The sequence below is a fragment of the Gracilinanus agilis genome, chromosome 2, assembly GCF_016433145.1.
Source record: "Gracilinanus agilis isolate LMUSP501 chromosome 2, AgileGrace, whole genome shotgun sequence".
Classification (NCBI taxonomy): domain Eukaryota; kingdom Metazoa; phylum Chordata; class Mammalia; order Didelphimorphia; family Didelphidae; genus Gracilinanus; species Gracilinanus agilis.
Window position 1 is genome coordinate 530,603,680 of NC_058131.1, and position 20,063 is coordinate 530,623,742.

The 20,063-nt window shown below is 35.4% G+C and overlaps 1 protein-coding gene across 1 annotated transcript in view; it reads left to right on the top strand.

Annotated features, from left to right (window-relative positions):
* Positions 1-20,063, top strand: part of FSIP1 (fibrous sheath interacting protein 1) — a 291,934-nt gene that overhangs the window by 95,127 nt on the left and 176,744 nt on the right. Inside the window, exon 11 of the mRNA XM_044660033.1 lies at positions 10,781-10,918. Within this exon, the coding sequence (XP_044515968.1) occupies positions 10,781-10,918 (138 nt within the window). The remainder of the gene's footprint in view (positions 1-10,780; positions 10,919-20,063) is intronic.

The window sequence follows — 20,063 nt, forward strand, 5'->3', positions numbered from 1 at the left end:
ATAGAATAAAGAACTCCCTACTGAGTTAGAAATGACAAAAATGCCAAGCCATTGGATTTTTTAAATATTTGGTTTAAAACAGACAGATTTAGCCAGTGAATTAATCTGGCCTATTTATAAATTTTGATTATCACAAGATGAAAGATTTAAGATTAATTTTAGCAGATAAAAACCCCAAAGAGTTAGACTATTGGTATTTATGGAACATATTAACTGATCCTTTAAATCAATTTAATCCGATGGCATCTTCCCTTTTCAATAAATCATTAGTCATGATGGGGAAGGGGCAATGTAGTTTCTTCTTAGGCAGCATGTTAGTCCCTCAGACATCTCCACTTGGAGAAGTAACATTCCTAGACTTGATGAGGATTCTGGAGCAGCTAATGATCATTTTAAAGCCATATTTAAAACTTATAATCTTACTTGTAAAGATATAATTGATTTAATGGCGACTTTACTTTTCCACAGGAGAGAGACAAGTCATCATAGAAGCAACAAATAGGATGACTCTGAAGGAGGGAGAGGCATCCAACTTCAAGTGTCTCCCTACAATGCCTTACAAGACCCACATTGGGACTCCAGTAATCTGGAGGATTACATTAGCTCACAGCAGGCTAGACAATCTTTGCTTAGGGGTATGAATGATTGCACATGTCCAGAGAAATATAAAAATAAATTTCAGGAGAACAGTGCAAGAGGAGAGTGAGATCCTAATCCTTTTATGCTAGACTGTACAAAAGTGCTAAAATGAGTGTGAGATGACTCCATTAATCCAAGAGATGTATGTCTTAACACACATTTTGTTAATCAATCATTGCCCGAAATAAGAAATAAATCATTTCTACAAAGGATATTCTGAATGGCATGAGATAGGTGCCTATAGGTCAGCTTAAAGACATTGCCCTATTTGATTATGACAGTAGGGAGAAAGAAAAAGAAGAAAAGGGAAAATGGGAGAAGGAAATATATACAAAAAAAGGGAAAGAGCATGCTTGTAGTGCTGAATCTTTAGCCTAAACCATTTTTGCTTTTCTCATCAGTTTTTTTCAGAGACTTTTGCACAGGGTGCATCAAGGGCTGTTGCAAAATCTCAGGAATCACTTGAATGTTTTTATTGTAGGAGGAAGAGCCTTGTTGCCATAAAGTATAGGAAAAAAAGTGGGGGGGTCCTAAGAATGAAAGGTGGAATGGATCTAGAGGTTCCCAGAAGAACAGCAATGCATGAAGGTGAGGGAGGAGAGGCTGTGGATCTCCAAGAAGACTTTTTTGTTTTCCTAGAACCTGAGATCCTAGCCCCAGTTATTCGCATTCCTACCCCCAAAATAGTGAACCCCAAGTTATTCCTAAGGTTAGTGACACATTTGCTAGATATTGGTACCTCTAAATCAATCCTAATAAGTGAGCCTGATTCCTTGGGTGGTCCCCCTTCTGTGATAAATACTTTTCTACCTCCTTATGCCTAAATGCACCCCATAAATCTATTGGGATGAAATCTCCTATGCATACTTGAGCTACTGTTCTCAGTTTGCCCAATGGTATGCAGTCCCTACAGCTGCCCACCAAATATCTGACATCAGGGCAATATATTTAAAAAGCTGCAAAAGTGAGGTTTTGTCCTTTAAGGAATACTGTGACCAAGTTTTTTTCTGTGCTGGCCTTGAAGACAATCAATTTAGAATGTCAGAAATTAATGTTTAAAATTGTATGTTACCATGCAAAACCTATTTGTATAAGAAATGTTACAAATTAAAAAATGCAATTCTTTTGGTTTGGAAATTACAGAATATTAATTATCTCCAGATTCTGAAAAGTGAAGAGTAAGTAGACAGAAAAGGGAAGAGAGTAAGTACAATTTAATTTGGAAAAATATTTTGAGTTGATTTTTGTAAATGATCTAACAAATCTTAATTGTCATTTGAGTAGACCAGGCTTTTGTAATCTGTTAAGAGAACTCGGAACTCTAACTCTTATGCTTCAACAGGAGTATTAGCCAGCCTTGAAAGATTATGGTTTAAATATTTTTTTAATTACTAAGAACATCTTCATGGATTTTTGGAGGGGCTTGTTCCATAAATTTCTTCATATATTGAGACTAGGTGTGGACAATGCAGTTCTATCTCCTACTTTCTGGGGGAGTGAGAGACATATGAAGTGCTTTTAATGTCTTAGAGAATACTAGAATTGTAACTAATCAAGCAATAATTCATCAGAATTTAGTTCTTATAGTCAGCTGAGTAGAAATGAATCATTTGACTAACTTTTTTTGTGCTGAAGGAGAAATTTTGTTTTATTGTTAGTCTATGATACTATAGAAATATAGAATCTTTAGGAACTGAACAAATAAAAGAAAGTTTTGGAATTAAGAACATAAAAGAAATAAGGAAGATTTAAGGAGAGACTTTTCCCATTTCACTGAAATAAGTAGAAGAGGAAAGCAAAACTTCCCCCTCTATCACTTTCTAGGCAAGTAAGAGGGTGGGAACAAGAACTTGGTCAGGTTTTTTGGGTGATTGGAAAGTAAATAGAGAAGAATTATAGAAAGCTGAGAGTGAATTAATAGCAATGAGTTCTCAATCTTGAAGCTCCAACATAAAATGTTTTTTTGGTTGATATTTTTAATGTTTTCCCATTAGTAATTATAGAATCCAGATTTAATTTAGTCAAACTATGTCCTGAAACTAAATTAGAATGTGGTCTAAGCATGTTCCTCTTTAATTGTGGTAGATCAAAACTCTTTATAAAAATACCACTTTTAAATCATTGGCAATAGATTTTTTGGGGTAAACAAAATAAAAATCAAGATTTAGTATGATAACATTTATAAGGCTAGATCCAGGTGTGGTTAACTTTATCTGGTCTCATTTTAAGGGGGAGGTGTTCTACTGGTGAGACAATTTGCATAAATCAGAATTTACTATTATTTTTTACATTTTGATATTATGACAAAATTGTAAGGAAAATGCATGGGCCAGGGAAATCTGAGTAACACTCTCATCTCAGAAGATTTGGCAGCTGTGTGAGCGTAAGACCAATTATTTTTATCTCAAGTTTCAATAATCTATAAAATGATAGTGTCTACCTTCAGGATTGTTTGGATAATCAAATAATATAATGATTATGAAGTTCCTTGCATAAATTTGATAATTCATCATATTAGAAATATTGTTAGAAAAATAAACTTTTTTGATTCTCTTGGGCTATAGATTCAATTAGTTAATAGATTCAATCAGTTAAAAGGCTGATGTAAATGTTTAAAAACTATTTATTTTGAAGTAGAAAATGGTGATAATCTTCTGTGAATTTGGTATAGCAAAAATCCTTTAAAATATTCTTACCTGTGAAAAGCAGAGCTCTAAGATCTTACTTACTTACTAAAACTGCCAACAGTTTTAATATGGTGATTTAATTTTAGTTGAGAACTCAAAGTTACAAAGAGGCTAGATTCATTTCCTGTCCTATCCATTATGTGATACTCTCCTAAGAATGGCAAAGACTTAAGTGCTAAGCCTGTTACAAATGAAGTTGGATAAATACCTGGTAGTCACCAACTCATCTTTCATGGTCATTTGTAAGAGTACTCTTTTTTTTAAGAGTACTGTGGAGCAGGGCTTGCCCATATCATATGTCAAACATATGTAAATGTTGGCAATTGTAATTTTTAGTGTTCCATTCTGTTTTAGATGTAAATATTATGAAAACTGTAAATATTTCCTTATATCCTATGAATTGGGAATAATTGCATTAACTCTCTTTGTGACAATTTTCGAGGATTTTAGCCTGAGGAAAAAGGGCCAAGCCTTGTCAAAGTTTGACTTGACACTTTAAAGCCTTTTTGCCTGGGCCAAGACAAACAAACAACCCTACTGTTCTACCAATTTTCCACTTCGAGAGTAAGAAATTTTAATAGCAGTGGCTTATAGTATTTAGCCTAGCATACTTTGAGCTAATCTAATTATAACAGTTGCTAATATAGACCTGTATGTATTTCCTAATACTGTAAATGTAAAATTGTCTGCTTATATTATGAAACTTGGTAATGCCACCGCTGTTAGAAAAAAAGACTTCTCTAGTAATCTGGATAGGTTGGAAACTTAGCTGTTAAAGAATTGTCTGAAATTGAAGTTGTCTGCTATTTCATTGTGTATTTTGTTTCATTGGGGTTATACAACTTCAGAAATTTCTTCATTGTTTATCTGATAAGGTACTTGAGACTTGTTAGATGGGCATGGTTATAAGTTTATTTCAGCTCTTTTGGTGATTTGGTACAAGGTTCCTTTAATGCTTAAACCTGAGAACTGCAAGATTCAGGATGGAAGACTAGCTTCATGTCAACTAGAATGGGAAAATTTACAAGTCACTTTACATTAAGAAAGTTAAGTTCCACCTAAACTTATTTAGCTATATTAAAGTCTAGTCTCAACTTGGTAGGAAAGATCTGTAGAACCCAATGATCCTTCTGGAGGTTTGGAGGCCAACCATCATGTGAACTGAAAAAGCGTTTTTTGGCACCAATGCTGGACCATGTTTACTTTAGTAAATTCATTTAAGAACAGAGGGGAAGAGTGGTTCTAGGCATCTTGACCCAGCTCTGTAGTCCCTCTATCCTTCTTTTGACTTACTCCTCTGCTGCTGCAAGGCTTTCCCATAACTTGTGAAACTCTAGAATTGGTTGCTGAGGAAATGAGATCACTCCTTGATAATGTTTATAGTATAGTAGTAGTTTATAGGAAGACTTGTGATTATGAAAATTATTAAGTTATTCCTGGAATAACATATTGAAATTATACTTTGAACTGGGTAGTTTTAACAGACTGGGTTGAGGGATTTAAGAGACCAATTTGCAATACTTATTTTCAATAACATGAGAGCATTAATAACTGAATGTAGCCTTGAGCAATGGTTAGTGAAACTTACTGTTTAAGAATAAATTTTATGGAACTATAATTGATATTATTCTAAGCTTGTTTTCCAAGTATGATCTTTGGAAATTTCATTGAGCCAATGATCCAAAATGCCATCAGCCCTTTGGAAGTGGCATCTGTAAACTGCTACAAATGGATTTCTGTCTTAGGGAAGAGTCAGTTAGGAGAGCAACTTTTGGTATGACTCAGTTTCCCTGGGGTAATATTTCCTTTTGAACAGAAAATTTTCCCACCTGACTAATTCTGAGCTTGGCTGTGCCATTCTGTCAATATAATTGGCTGCTCATTCTATAGAAATTTCTATAATCGTGGTAGGTGGTCAGTAGAAGATATGGAAACAATATTAAATCTTTATCTCTAATAAACTAATGGTGGAACACAACTAAGTTGCTATAATAAGATTCAAGTATGTAAGATCTAAGTTATTCAACCTGAAGTTATGATTCGTTCTATGTTCTAAGCAACTATTAAGAAGTACTTGGGTTTTTAATCTGACAACTAACAATTATATCTTCATGTATAAGATTAGGTCCTTGAAATAAACTTATGCATAGAGCATGCTCTGAAATGCAAGCAAATTGTATAAGAGTTACCTTCAAAATGTTCTCATGTTTAGGGAGTGTTTAAGAGCAGTGTATATGTAGGTGTAATATTTATTTCATTTGAATATCATTAATAACCAAACATGTTTTACTATAGATGAATTTAGATGATTACTTAGCTTCTTTACATATCCCATCCTAGGTCTTTTGCTACAATTGAATCAAAAATAAGCATCTTTTAGGTAAATTCATGTGTGTGGCCATTAAACTTAGATATAGAAGTCATCTACTTGCAAAGAGTGTTGTTACCTATGTACTCATGTATAGGATTAGATTCTTAGCAGCAAATCACCTCCTAAGAGGGGAATGGGTTGCTTGAGTGAACAGTTAGAGTGAAAATTTTCTGAGAAAGCAACAGAAGTAGATGATTATTGTAATGGGGATAATTTGAGGAAAGGTGTTTAGGATAAGGGAAATGAAAGGAAGTTGTCAGAGACTTGCTAAGTGAGTAATCTAGGTTACAGGTAGGCTGGGATTAAGGAGATTCAGAATATAATAGGGCTGAAGTCAGGAGTATAACACAGAAGGGAAACAGAGATCTTCAGGGAGAGGAGAAATTAAACTAAACAGACAAACAGCAGGCTTTTCAGACTGGGACTTAGGCTCAAACACTGGCAGAGGGAAATAGACTATACTGAAATTAACAGCAGGCTTAGTTAATTTCATAGGAAGGGACTTGTTTTGAAGTTACACCTTCCTCCAAGATGGATACCCCGGCTTCCCTTCAAGCCCAGAGTATGTTGGTTCTTTCCCTCTTCTTCCCTCTCTTGATAACTAACAGACAAATTATACTAATAGGTCTGTTGAAACACAAAAGGGTTTATTATCTTTAAAGGATGATTGTCAGGAAAGTGGATCAAAGGAAAGCCCTAACAGTTGTCTCAGGAACCTCAGGTGGGGAAAAGGGAGGTAAAGATGGAGTCTGAGTAAGGACCAGCCTTTTACTCAGCTTACAAATGCTATTGCTATCTAAAAGGAATAAATGATGATTGACTAGTTTCTCTATATCTAATATTGTCAAATAAACAATTAACCCTACACAGATTTGAACTCCTCTCTAATCACTCTCCTTATTAAATCCACTGACATATAATATAAGGGAGGGAAGGTAGGAAATAATATTAGGGAAGGAAGATATAAAGGGTTTATCCAAAATAATTTCTTAAGTAAATATATCAAAGCTAGGCTAAATTTCAATACTATAGCTAGGTAAGGAAGCAGCTCGGCTGAATCAGACAATCTCCCTCCACGGGAGACCCTCATCAACTGACTTTTCCTCAAGATTCCAAACCCTAACTGCTTTTTGGAACTCAGCCAAAGCTAGAAAAAACTATATGACCCCCACTCTCTATATTACATTATACAGGTCAAATATAAATGATTCTATTGGCACACAAAGGCCTTGAGTATGTTTTAATAACAAGTTCTAAAAACTGGGTTCAGAATTTTATATATGAGTTGTATTATTTACCTTTTGCATAAATCAGGCAGGTTAAGAGGATTAGTTAGGTACTGATTTCTCAATTGTTATTTGAATTTCCAAATTATTTCAGCATAACAATTTGCTGATATAAAATTCTCCAAAATTTCATGTGAACTATAGGTTAATAAGACTAGGGTCATAAAGTTTGAGCTAGTTTTCACTAACTGACCTAGTTGTTGGCAAAGCAAAATTAAAGTGACTATCTTAAATTGTACTGAGATCTGTTTCATAAAAGATTTTAAGAGGAAGATCCAGGAAACTACAAGTTTTTTTTTTATGCTGCAGGCTATTTTTATTTTTTTTAACATTTATTAATATTCATTTTTTAGAAAAGTTAACATGGTTACAGGAAACTCTACAAGTGACCTGAACCAGGGAAGCAGATCTGCTAGGACTGTGTTGGCAAACCTTTGGCACTTGTGCCAGAGCATGGTGGAGGGGATTGCTCGGCTCCCTCTCTCCACTTGCATCTGAGGACATTTTTCAATGATCCTCCTGGCTGCCCAGCAGCCCAATGGGAAAATCTCCTCCCTCCCTTGTCTGGGGTAAGGCAGGGGGTTCACCTGTGGTATGAGGGTTGCAGTTTGGGCATTTGGACTCAAAGGTCTCTGAAAGGTTCACCATCATTGTGCTAGGAGAGACTGCTCCAAGAATAGGCCTATTCCAGAATGCCTAAGAGGAGATGTTTCCAGAAGACCGAATGACTAACTTCATTAGGCAATGTTTTCAGAAACCATATAACTGCATGAGACAACTAAACCCTAAAAATATGATAAGCTGGTGAAATAGACCAGGGAAATGAGTTACTAAGAGACTAAATGGTTACTCCTTCCCCATGTGTTCTTGTCTTTGTAAGTCCTGCTTTTTGGATGGATCTTGCCCATGAATCCTGTTAATGCATCATCAGTCTCTCTCCCTTTTACCCTTATACTATTCCCATCATGGTAAAGCACATAAGCCTCATAATTAACAACCCTTGATGAAATTTCTTCATGTATTTTTGTGCCCTAAGGAGTGAATATATTGAATACCATTTTATAATTGTCATGTCAGGTAGTGATTCATTAGGGAAATTGTGTTTTTTAGTGAATCAAAGGGGGGAATGAGAAAAATCAATATTATATGGTATTATTTAATAATCCATATTACCCTTTAATTCATCCTATTCCCCACTTTTGTTGTTTATATATAAAAAAATTACAAATGAATTTTTTTGCTCTTGCCTGTCATCAAATAAAAGAAAAGGTCTTTTGATTTCACTACCCTCACACATTTTTCCCTTCCTTAACAATATTTTCTTCCTCTCCTTTGTTCTCTTCCCTCTAAAATTTCAATATTTCTTCCAAGAATTATAAATTAATCATGTTTGGTTTGATTATTTGTTTTTTGAGGGTGGGTAGGTAAATGGTGGAAGGGTTGTCTCATTTCTTTAGTTTTATAGTTGGAGGGAATAGTGGTCCTAAAAAAATTGAATTTCATAATTTCAGATTTCTTTTTCAGTGATTTTTATGTCCTGTTTTCACACTGAAGGACAGATATTGATTTAAAAAATGTGTACATATATGTATAAACAGAAGTACCACCTTGGGCTGGGGTCTTCCCTAAGGGATGACTCTCCTGTCTTGCTTTTCCTCTTCAAAGCCAGGTGTGACCTGGTCTCTAGGGGCAGGACTAACAGGAGTTGGGGGTGGGAATCATGATTGGCATGATTCTATTTTTTCTAGCTAAGATTACTAGATGTAACTGAATTTTATGAAGCAGTTAGCATGCCTTAATTATCAGAGAGAACATGATCAGGCAAACCTAAAAGCCAGCCCACTCTCCCCAGTTGTAGCTAATCATAAGGCTTTTCCACTGAATAACCCCTCCACCCCTTTGGAGTCTCAATAAATATGGGTCTTTTCAGTTCCATCAGAGTTGCTGACCCACTGAGGTGGGGACAATTTGACCCATTTTATTAACAATTATATGAGTCTCTGTAAAATAAGTATTTTGCCCAGAAAATGCCTCAGTTTACCTTTGACTCATTTTTACTTGCTACATCACACACATACACAACCATCTCAGGACTGTTGCTCAATCAATCACCTTAAACAGATGAGTCCTCTACCTCACTGTTTCTTACCCCATATATCCAATCAGTAGTCAAATATTCAGGTTTCCACTTCCATTATATCTTTCAAACCTGACCTCTTCTCTCTACTCAGACAGCTATCAACTTATTTTAGGCTTCATTACTTTTCCCTGTGATCATTGCAATAGCCTCCTCATTGCTCTCTCCCTACCCTGTGATCTAGTCAAAGTAGCTTTCTCTCTGTTCTTTACACAAAATACTCCATCTTTTATCTCCAAGCTTTTGGGTTATTCATACCCAATGCCTTGAATTCTCTCCCTTCTCACCTCTGCCTCACAAAATACTTACCTTTGTATGAGATGCATATCTAACTGTATTGTTTTCATTTTTGGGAGTTACCAGCTATTCCTTGTTTTCAGAAATCAACTCAAATGACTTGATACAATTAGCTGAGAGTGAATGCCTATTTACCGAGTTAGCAACTCTTTTTGCTCAGTAAGCAATAGAGAATAGTTGGATCATTCCAGAGATCCTGTGTCTTCAACACCAAGATAGCACACATAGTTGGCCTCAAGAAAGCCAGGCAATTCTATGCAACCACATCACATTGATATGTGAGCATGTTCTTTTCATGTTAGAATATGATCCCCTTTGGGTAGAAATCATTTCGTTTCCCCCCTTTTTATCTCCAGCACCTACCATAGTACCTGGCCAATAATAGATGCTTAATAAATGCTTATTGAGAGGTTAGTGTTATAAACTTTCTGAGAATTCCAGTTGATCTGTATTTTGTGGGCCAAGTTCCCTGTTCTTTGCACTAAATTGTATATATTTTTAAAAATTTATTTTCTTTCCCACTAACTAACATATTGGTGACACCAAGTCACAATCTGAAACCCAAGTCATAGGCAAGAATGGTTCTGAAAAGTGACAAAGCATAGAAGAGTGTTTTGGTTGTTTTTGCTATAGACAAGTTTTTGTGTTTTTTTTTTTTTTTTTTGCTATTTTGTTTCTATGTTTATTTAGTATTGCCTATAATTGGTATAGCTTTATATTGTGAAGTCTTAGTACTTTCTCTTTTCAGTTTAACTTTGTTCAGGACTAACAGCATCATGTGCATCTTGTAAGTATTTAATAATACATATTTAAAAATTAGAATCATTACTTTCTGTCTTAGAATTGACACTAAGTGTCAGTTCTGAGGCAAAGTAGTGGTAAGGGTTAGATAACTGTGGTTTAATGACAGGGTCACACAGCCAGAAAATGTCTGAGGCCAGATTAGACCCAGGACCTCCCTTTTCCAGGTGTGGCTCTCTATCCACTGACCTAATGGCCCCTAAATTTTTGCTGACTTTATAATCAGAAGAGTTGTCCTACTTCTTGAAATGCCCAACTTGGTACCATCAAATAACTTTTGGGAAACTATAAATCAAAGACTTCAATCTGTTAGTGATGATGAGGGCACTAAGTTGTATTTATTTCTATTGATTAGATTCTATTGATTTGGTGGATAATTTGTTTCAAAAAAGAGAAGATTTTTGAGAGGTTATAATAGGCATTTGAAGATGAAGAAAAAAATATTGATATAATGAAGCTGACCAAAGAAGTGATGAGAAACTAGAGTACCACATGGGTTTTTTCTTGCATTAGAACAGTATATAGCAATATGCTTCATTTTCTAATATAATTTTTTTATCAGGAAACTGATCCTAATGATAAGAAACGTGCAAAAATGAATCCAGGGGATAAGATACTTAGAAACAACAGAGATTACCGGTATGAAAAAAATCGACTAAAAGAGATAGATCAACAACTGAAGGAGCTGGAGAAAGACATTGTAAGTCCTTATATTTTAAACTTTCAAATTTTAGTTATAACCAGTTAATATGTGAAGAAAAGCACAATGAAGGATTCAGTATTCTTTTTGTACTTTGTATCAAATCAACTTTGAAAATCAAAATGGGAATTTAGAAATAAGAACTTGAATGAAAATTCAAGATTCAATCCAGTCACAAGGATCATAAATTCCTCTTCCCCTGGCACATAAACAATGCTGGGAGCTGCTGGAATTATCTTATTTCTTTTACTAGTTATTTCAGGAAGCTGGCCCAGCTACCTCAGGAAGGGAGGGATGGAGAGATAATATGGAAAAGAATGGATTTTTCCTTAAGAACCCAATCCTCTGCCAATGAGAAATGCTGATGGGATAGAAGACACATTATTCAGGCATTGGGGGGAAAAGGATGCAAGTTGTAGTGAACCATCATATATCTAACTGGAAAGAGATATGCTTATGAGGTAATAGCAGAGTAAGTGCATGCAGCCTGTGAGGGACTAAGTCAGTTCTAGAGTGATGGGGACCAAAGTACAAAAGAAAACTTTAGAATGATGAAGGTATTTTTTTTTAACTCTTAGCACACACAAAGGGCTTTCCCCAAATGGACTAGTTATTTGAGTACTTTTCACTTGGAAATGGGAATGATCAGTCAGCTAACGGCCAAGTTGAAGAACAGCATTTTAGAAATAGCAAATGTAGCCTTTGGTAAGTCAGTAAACACCTGCTTGGAGCTCAGGAGGGCTGTAGGATTTATGATGAAATTTGTGATGAAATAACCACATCTGCTGGGAGCTAGGGAGAGGTGCAGGCATAGAAAGTTCTGGCACATGGCAGGTGACAGTAATAGTGAACAATGATTTACAATATCTGCTGTAATACACTATGATGTGAAGTCAGAGGGATGGTGGAGGAAAGAACCGATGTGGAGGAACTGATTCCCATTTTACCTAGTTAGAGTCCTGGTATAGAATGGAAAGTCATTGAGACTAATGAGAGTTGTTCTGATAGGAGATATTGATCATTAATGGGTATTTTTATTTCCAGTGGGTTTGAATGCATGTTCTATATAATTCCATCTACCTGAGTAAAATTCATATTTTAAGTCCTGTGATTGTGATGATTAAAAATTCCAAGAGGTTGGGGTTCTGGGTAAGAAAATCAATTTATTGATCAGGCTAGCAATAACCAATAAATTAACTGTTCAGTAGTCTTTCTTGGTGATCCAGAGTCGGAGGCCTACAGCATCCTGAGTCATGAAGTACAATTTTGGAAGTTCATTATTCAGCCTTTCCCCTAGGCAGTCCAAGATATCTCTAATTGGCAAAATGCTAATGAGGTGGTGTTTCAGCATTTTCTTAGTCCTTCCCTGATTTCTTGGTGATGATGGAAAATCACATGCACCAGTCATATGATTCTAGTTTGTAGGAGAAGAAATCTGGTCCTCCCTGGTTAAGAGTGATATTATCCATTCACTCCATTGAGGGCCTCAAGGACTCTGTCCTAGTGCCCATAAACATACCTGGCCTAATATAGTTTTTATTTACTGGGCAGGATATAACTTTTTAATTGCCTAAAATAGAAGAAACTCTAGGGGGAAAATGTGAAAAGCATTCCTTGAATTTTCTAGAAATAAAGGAATGAGGAAAGAATTTTAAAGGATAAAATATTCAAAGTCAGAAATAATACCATATCAAAAAATAGATCCTCTCATGATTCTCTGTGGTTGCAAGGACAAGATCTCATCACTACTTCTTGGGAGGAATGTCAGATATTGAAGTTCCTAGAACACCTGAATGGGGACTAAGATCCAGAGAGAAGAGAAAATTCCAAAGCGTACCCAACCCTGCTGTGTCTTTAATAGAAGGGTTGCAATCTATAGCTGGGAATAGTACTACAATGTAATTTTTTTGAAACATGAAAAATATAATTTGCCAATATAATGGTGAGGGAAAGAAATATGCTAGTCCTAGAGATGGAAGAAGTCACAGGTAAGATTATGTATGATATGACCTGGAAACTACTCAAACAGGCTTTTGTTGTATAGTGTATATTAGAAGCCATTGGGATGAGTCTAGCTGATTACTCACCATGTCTTCCTGGCGCTGTTGTAGCCCAGGTTATCTAAGGAAAGCTGATGGAGTGAACACTGCTGATGGATTTGTTATATTTTGGTGCCTGCAGATGGAAGGAAAATGTTTACTAAAGAAGTAGGCTCCCCTCACAAACCACAGGACAGTAAATTTACTTGGTAGTAAATTTATATGCAGCTGATTTTAGGATGATTTAAACTATATAGAGCACCTACCTTATTCCCTTTTGTTATCTGTGTTCTGTCTAGGCTCTGGAATAATCATGAATACACAACTAGGGACCCATGGGAAATATTCACACATTATATAAATTGCAACAAGACACACACATTGCAAAAAATGTAATAAGGCTGTTTATAGTCCCTATCGGGGAAACCCACTTCTCTTAGTCCTCTAAGGTTCTGCTTACCTTTATTTGTTCATTTGCCTCCATTACTGTCCGTCAATAAATATTAAGTACCTACTATGTGCCATGCACTAAGCTAAGTGCTGGAAATTTCCTACTTCCCTTTAAATCTAATCACTAAAGTTCACTTAGACTCCTTATTATCATAAAAAGCAAAATAATCTAATTCAGAGAAGCATGGTAATTTCAGCTATAGAAGCCCCAGTATGAAAAGTCCCAACAAATATTACTTCCCACTTTCTAGAATGAAGCTTCTCTCTACTTGTTTTCTTATGAGCCAGAGAGAGAAAGACTAGCAATTTCACTTGTGTAGCATAAACCACCCGTCTGTTACCCCAGCCATGGTTGGGTAGGATGGTGATCACAGTCACTCAACACTTGCAGAGAATGATTCTGTCTAGTTTTAAGTCACTACCAGGATGAGGGCTGGGCTTTTCCATTTGCCTACAAGAATTCCAGCCACTTCATGTGCTGCCTTATTGCAATGTGCTCACTCTGATTGTCTCACTGTCTCACTTGATAGGACAGGAGGGATTGATCACTGAGGGCACATCTCGGAGATAGAGGGTGGGTAGTGCTTACCCTGTCTGAAGAAAGAGAAAGGGAATTGCTCATGCAGATATTGTTTTATTCATCTTTCCTTCTCCTTTTTGCAACCTTGTATTCTGGTGCTTATGGGAGCATAGATTTAGAGCAAGAAGAAACCTTGAAGACCATCTAGTATTCTCTTTCGTTATATCTGTTTAGCTAATGAATCTGGTCCAGGAAAGGAAATTGCTAAAGGATAGCTTGGAAACACTATCCTAAGAATCTGACACTAGTTTCCCTCTTACTAAATAGAGAAGAAAATCTAGGTGCCTCAAATCACTGGACTTTTACCATTTTACCATGGCCTTCTACCTTTTCAAAAGTTCCAGAAGAATCCTTGACCCAGCATGCCCTGACAGCTATCCTTTTGATAACCCCAATAAGCCTATTCATCTCTTAGTTCATTTTCTCTTTGTAGCTTAAACATATGGAACTTGTGTGTGTGTGTGTGTGTGTGTGTGTGTGTGTGTGTGTGTGTGTGTGTGTGTTTGTGTGTAACAGCTGCTGCCTAATGGGAAGTTACTATAATTAGTAATGCAGTTGAATAGGGTGAGGGGAATTTGAAAGGAATTTAAAGAATGGAAAGAAGGTCTGGAACTGGAAGATAAGTAATACTCAATCTGAACGAAACTAAAGATTTAAGGAGGAAGATCTGAACCTGAGGAGAAAAAGAGATTAAGGATTCTGGGAAAAGGATGTTAATAGGGAAAGGCAAATAAATTAAGTTGTTAAGAAAAGGTAATACATTAGTAAAAGAAAGAAAATTAAATTATGTGTATCTATCAAGGTATTACACATTTTTTCAAAAATAAATTTTTGTTTCTTTTGGATCATCATAATTTCCCCTAGTAATCTTTCTCTCACCTCCTAGAGATCTTCTAAGGTAACAAATAATATTTTTAAAGATGAAAAAAGAGAAAGAAGAGGAAAAACATCTACATAACTGATCATTACATCAACAAAGTGAAAATATGTTCAATGTATAATATACTTGCAGACCTCCCACCTTTGAAAAAGGGAGGAATGAGAGTGTTGTCTCATATCTTTTCTTTCAAGCCTTTCATAATTTTAAATTCATTTTGAATATTTTGTCCTGGTTCTTCTTTCCATTAATTTGTCATAGTTATGTATATCATTTTCTCGGCTCTATTGCATTTTGCATTAGTTCATGTAATTCTTTCCATGCCTCTCTGTATTCATCATCATATTCATCATTTCTTATGGGACAATAATATTCCATTATATTCATGTACTATGATTTATCATTTCCCAATCTGTGGGCATCTACATTGTTTCCAAATCTTTGCTATTACAATTTATTTCTCTAGTGAATATTTTGTTGTATATGGAATCTTTCTTATTATCAGTGGCTACCTTGGGGCCATAAGCCTATTAATAGAATCTTTGATGTAAAGGATATGAACATTTTAGTCACTTTATTTGCTTAATTTGAAATTGCTTTCCAGAATGGCTGTACTGATTCACAGTTCCACCAACAATGCACTAGTGTGCCTATATTTTTCACAATGTCTCTAACATTGACTATTTTGATCTTGAGTTGTCTTTTGTTAGTTTGCAGGTTGGCAAAACCTCAGAGTTGTTTTGATTTAAATTTTTTTTTCTTATTATTAGTGATTTATAACAAACATCAAAAAGTTTGATACAAAGAACCCCCCCCCCACTCTCATTTAGTAGCTTCCTTTTTTATCTTAGGTACTTTAAATTTTCATGTAATCAAAGTAATCCATTTTATCATTTATAATTCACTCTACAACTCTCTCTTTTCAGAGCTGTGAGAGACATATGTTCTATTTCCCTTAGTTCTTTTAATTATACAATTTTAAAATATATTGAAATCATGTATCCATTTAGATTATATTATAGTGTTATATTATAGTGTATATTATATTACAGTGTATAGGGTGTTGGTCTAAACCTAATTTCTATTAGATGGCTTTCCAGTTTTTCTAGAGATTTCCCACCTCCCCAATAAAAAATGGAGTTCTTTACTTGGTAATTTATATTTTCCATTTTATTGAACACTAGGTTATTGAGTTCCATAGTTTCTGATTCTCCCATTTCTAACCTATTTTATTGATCTTTTTTTATTTTTAATCGGTACCAGATGGTTGTGATGATTGCTGCTTTATAATATAGTTTGGTGGCTGGAAGTGATAGTCCTCATTTGTCCCTACCTCTTTTCATTATTTCCCTTGGTATTCTATATCTTTTATTTTTTCCAAGTGAATGTCATTATCATTTTATTGAATTTGTAAAGTATCCCTTTGATAATTTGATTGGTATAGCATTAAAGTTATACTTTAACTTTGGTAGTATCATCATTTTAATTATATTAGCATGGCATACCTGTAAACATTAAATATTCCTTCAGCCATATAAATTTAATATTTTTCGTTTCTTTTAGAAACACTTTGTAATTGAATCTACATAACTATTTTGTGTGTTTTTGTAGATTGAGCTCTAGATATTTTATGCATTTTGTAGTTATTTGGAATGGAATTTCCCTCTTTATTATTGACTCTTAGATTTTATTATATATATATATATGCTTTGATTTTGAAAGTTTATTTTGTAACATCCAACTTTGCTAAAACTATTTTGTCTTAATTAGTATTTGTCTTAATAGTAATATTAATTATTTTAATCTTTGTTAATTTCTTAGGATTTTTTTAAAAGTAAACTATCATATCATTAGTAATTAACCATTAAAAAAAACCTGACCCTCCTACTCTATGCTTCTGGTCAAACAACAATAAAAACTTATAAAATAAAACATCATCATAAATATACATAATCTGGCAAAACAAATCCTTATATCAGCTGTGATTGAAAACATGCCTTTCTTTGCATTTTAAATTCATCAACTTTCTAATATATCTCTAGTAGGAGATGGGTAGCATGTTTCACCTTTCTTTTCTGTACTCCTGATTTATAATTGCATCAGTCAGACTTCTAAAGGTTTTCAAAGTTGTTTTTCTCTATAATGTTGTCATTTTATAAGTTCTGCTTTTGTCTTACATTATTCAAAGAGAACTTCCTAGCTTCCTCTGAAATGGTCCATTATATAATTTCTTATGTAATAATAATATTCTTACAGTCAATTCCCATAATTTGTTTAGCCATCTCCCAACAGGAGAACATACTAATAGTAATCATTTTCGGCTTCTATGAAAAGAGCTGTTATAAATATTTTATATTCTTAGGTCCTTTCCTTCTTTTTTTGGAATATAAGCTTTGGAATAGAATATCTGGGTCAAAGGGTATGCACAATTTAGCAACTTTTGGGTTATAGTTCAAATTGCTTTTCAGAATGGTTGGACGAATTCATAGCTTCATCAGTAATACACTAGTGTTTCTGTCTTCTGACATCCCTTCCAACAGGTTGTTTTCTTCTTTTGTCATCTTTGCCAGTCTGATGCAAGAGGTAGTCACTCACCTTAGCTGAGAAGTCCTCTTATACCTCACTGTTAGTCAAGATTGGTCATTGTTTTGATCAGAGTTCAGGTATCTTTCAACAGTGTTTTCTTTGTGCATCTGTGGTTATTGTGTAGATTATTTTTTAAAATTCTACCTGCTTTACTATCTATCATCCCCTGCAATTCTTTCCAAGTCCTCTGAATTCTTCATTTATGGTGTTTCTTTTTGTTAATCCCCATTTTGCTTCTAGTTCTTTGCTATCATAAAAAGTACTATAATAAGAATATATTACTTTCCCCCCTCTGTTTTCATTCTTCTTGGGCTATATACCCAGTAGAGACATTATGGGGTTGTATGATTGGAACAAGTTTAGTGGCTTTTCCATATGATTTTTCAGAACAGTGGATTCATTGGTACTGCACTGCCAATGAGTGTATTTGTGTGTCTGTCTTCTCATAGGTCCTGCAATATTGATTAATTTTGACTCTTCCAGATAGAGAAATTTTGGGGGGATACTAATATGCTGTGCTTGAAATAAAAAAAAATAACAAATAGCTTGCTTATACACCTTCAAAAGGGAATGTTCTTTGAGCTAATTTTTTTTAGTAATCATGGTGAATTTATATAGGTTCATATATACTCTTTGATCTAGTCTTAGCTTATAACCATTGGTGGACTTTCATAGCATGGTTGGTTGGGGTTATTTGTTCTATTTTTTGCTATGTTACAAGGTGAAACTTTATTAAACCTGTTACTTTGGCTTAATTTGCATGATGGCAGATTTGTATAATCTGCCATCCAGACTTATTTTGAAGTACCATTTAGTACGTGAACAGGTAGTAGAGTGGCTTAATATATGTAGTTCATGATCTTTCCAAGGGGATCTCAGTTTCATGTCAGCATTAATTTAGAATCATGGGTTGGTGATGTTTTGTTTGAAGATCTTAATAGGTCATCTAGACCCTTCTGCTTTAGGGCAGGACTAAAGTAAGTCAATTTTTTGTTTAAAAGAAAATGTCTTTGGTAGGGAAGAGAAAAGAACAAGCATTTATTAAATACTATCTGCCAAGCATTGTAATAAATTGGTTTACAAATATTATCTCATTTAATCCTCATAACCCTATGAGATAGATGCTGTTATTATCCCCATTTTATAATAGAGGAAATTGAGGCAAACAGAGACTTGCTCAGGATCACAAAGCTAGTAATTGTCTGAGGCTGGATTTGAACTCAGATTTTCTGACTTCAGAACTAGCACTCTGTCTACTGTGCCATCTATCAACCTTTCAAATGAATTACACTCCTGATGAAAATCCATTCATTGCAAATTTTCATACTGTTAAAGGAGTTGAAGTGGAAAACTTATTATAGTAGGGTCACTGTTACTCTATACTCTCTTTGAGCCAAGGACCTAAGGCTTGTTTCCCCACCAAGAGTGTGTATTCCCTTCCTTTTTACTTGAACACAGCCAGGAAGAAATGAAGAACCGCCTTATCCTGGCTGATTATTAGAGGCCTTTTAAATGTACCTCAAGTGCTGGCTCAACAGTCAACCACAAAAGGATCCTCTTTACCCCATGGCGAGTGATTGGAACCAGTTACAGAATGTCTGAGCATTCTCTGAGTTGGGAAATAAAGCTCTTCCATTACTACCACCATGCTTTCTGGGAAGCAGGCTCCCCAGCTTCTTCCATGTTGGAATTGCTTTTCACTGAACATGCTGTACCTGCTACTTACCATCCCCTTGTTAACACTTAGGAAAAGGATGACACCTTTGGCTTTTGTTTCTTGCTATTGGAACAATAATTGTAATATTATTGTGGTATATGTGAATTAATGGAGAAATTTTAAGATAGGACTGAAGAAAAGAAGGTAATATATGTTTCATATGGTTTGTTTCCATCTACATTTGCCAGCCTCCTGCCTCTGCTGTGTCCCTTGGCAATCTTCAATTCAAATTTTATTCTTACAGACAAAATATAGTTTATTTTGCTCATTAAGACATAATGAGATTTTCCTGCAAGATGGCAGCTTAGACAGAATGAATCTTAAAACCTCCCCACCCTTACACACTGAGATAGAAAACAATGCGCTTCGAGAAGAAAGAGGACCAAATCTAATAACGGGACAGAGCAGGGGGAATCCTACTGCAGCACAACTAAAGAGGTATGCCAAGAAAAAGGCTTCAATTCTTGAACTGTCAAGTCTGAGGGCATAGAAGGGGAATCCCAGGACGCCTCCCCCACATGCTGTGAGGAGTCTCCAGTGGCCCAGGAAATCTCAGGGCAGGTGGGCACACCGGTCCGGGCCTCGCTGGCACCTGACTCAGGGAGTTAAACACAGGCACCGGAGAGGTGACTGAAGGAGAAAACCAGAGAAACACAGCAAAAAATGCCTAGAAGATGGTGGTTTAGAGAGAGCCGAACCCCAGACCACAGACAGCTTGGCTTCCTCATACCGAGATAGAGAATGCAGGGCTTCAAGAGAAAAGGAAACCAGATCAAACACAGTGGACAGCACAGGGGGACCCCACTGCTGGAGAGTTCAGTTCAGGGAAAACACTCCTTCTTGTTCCCCCCCCCCCAGTTTATTGTTTGTTTCTTTGTTTTTCCCTTGTCTCAAGG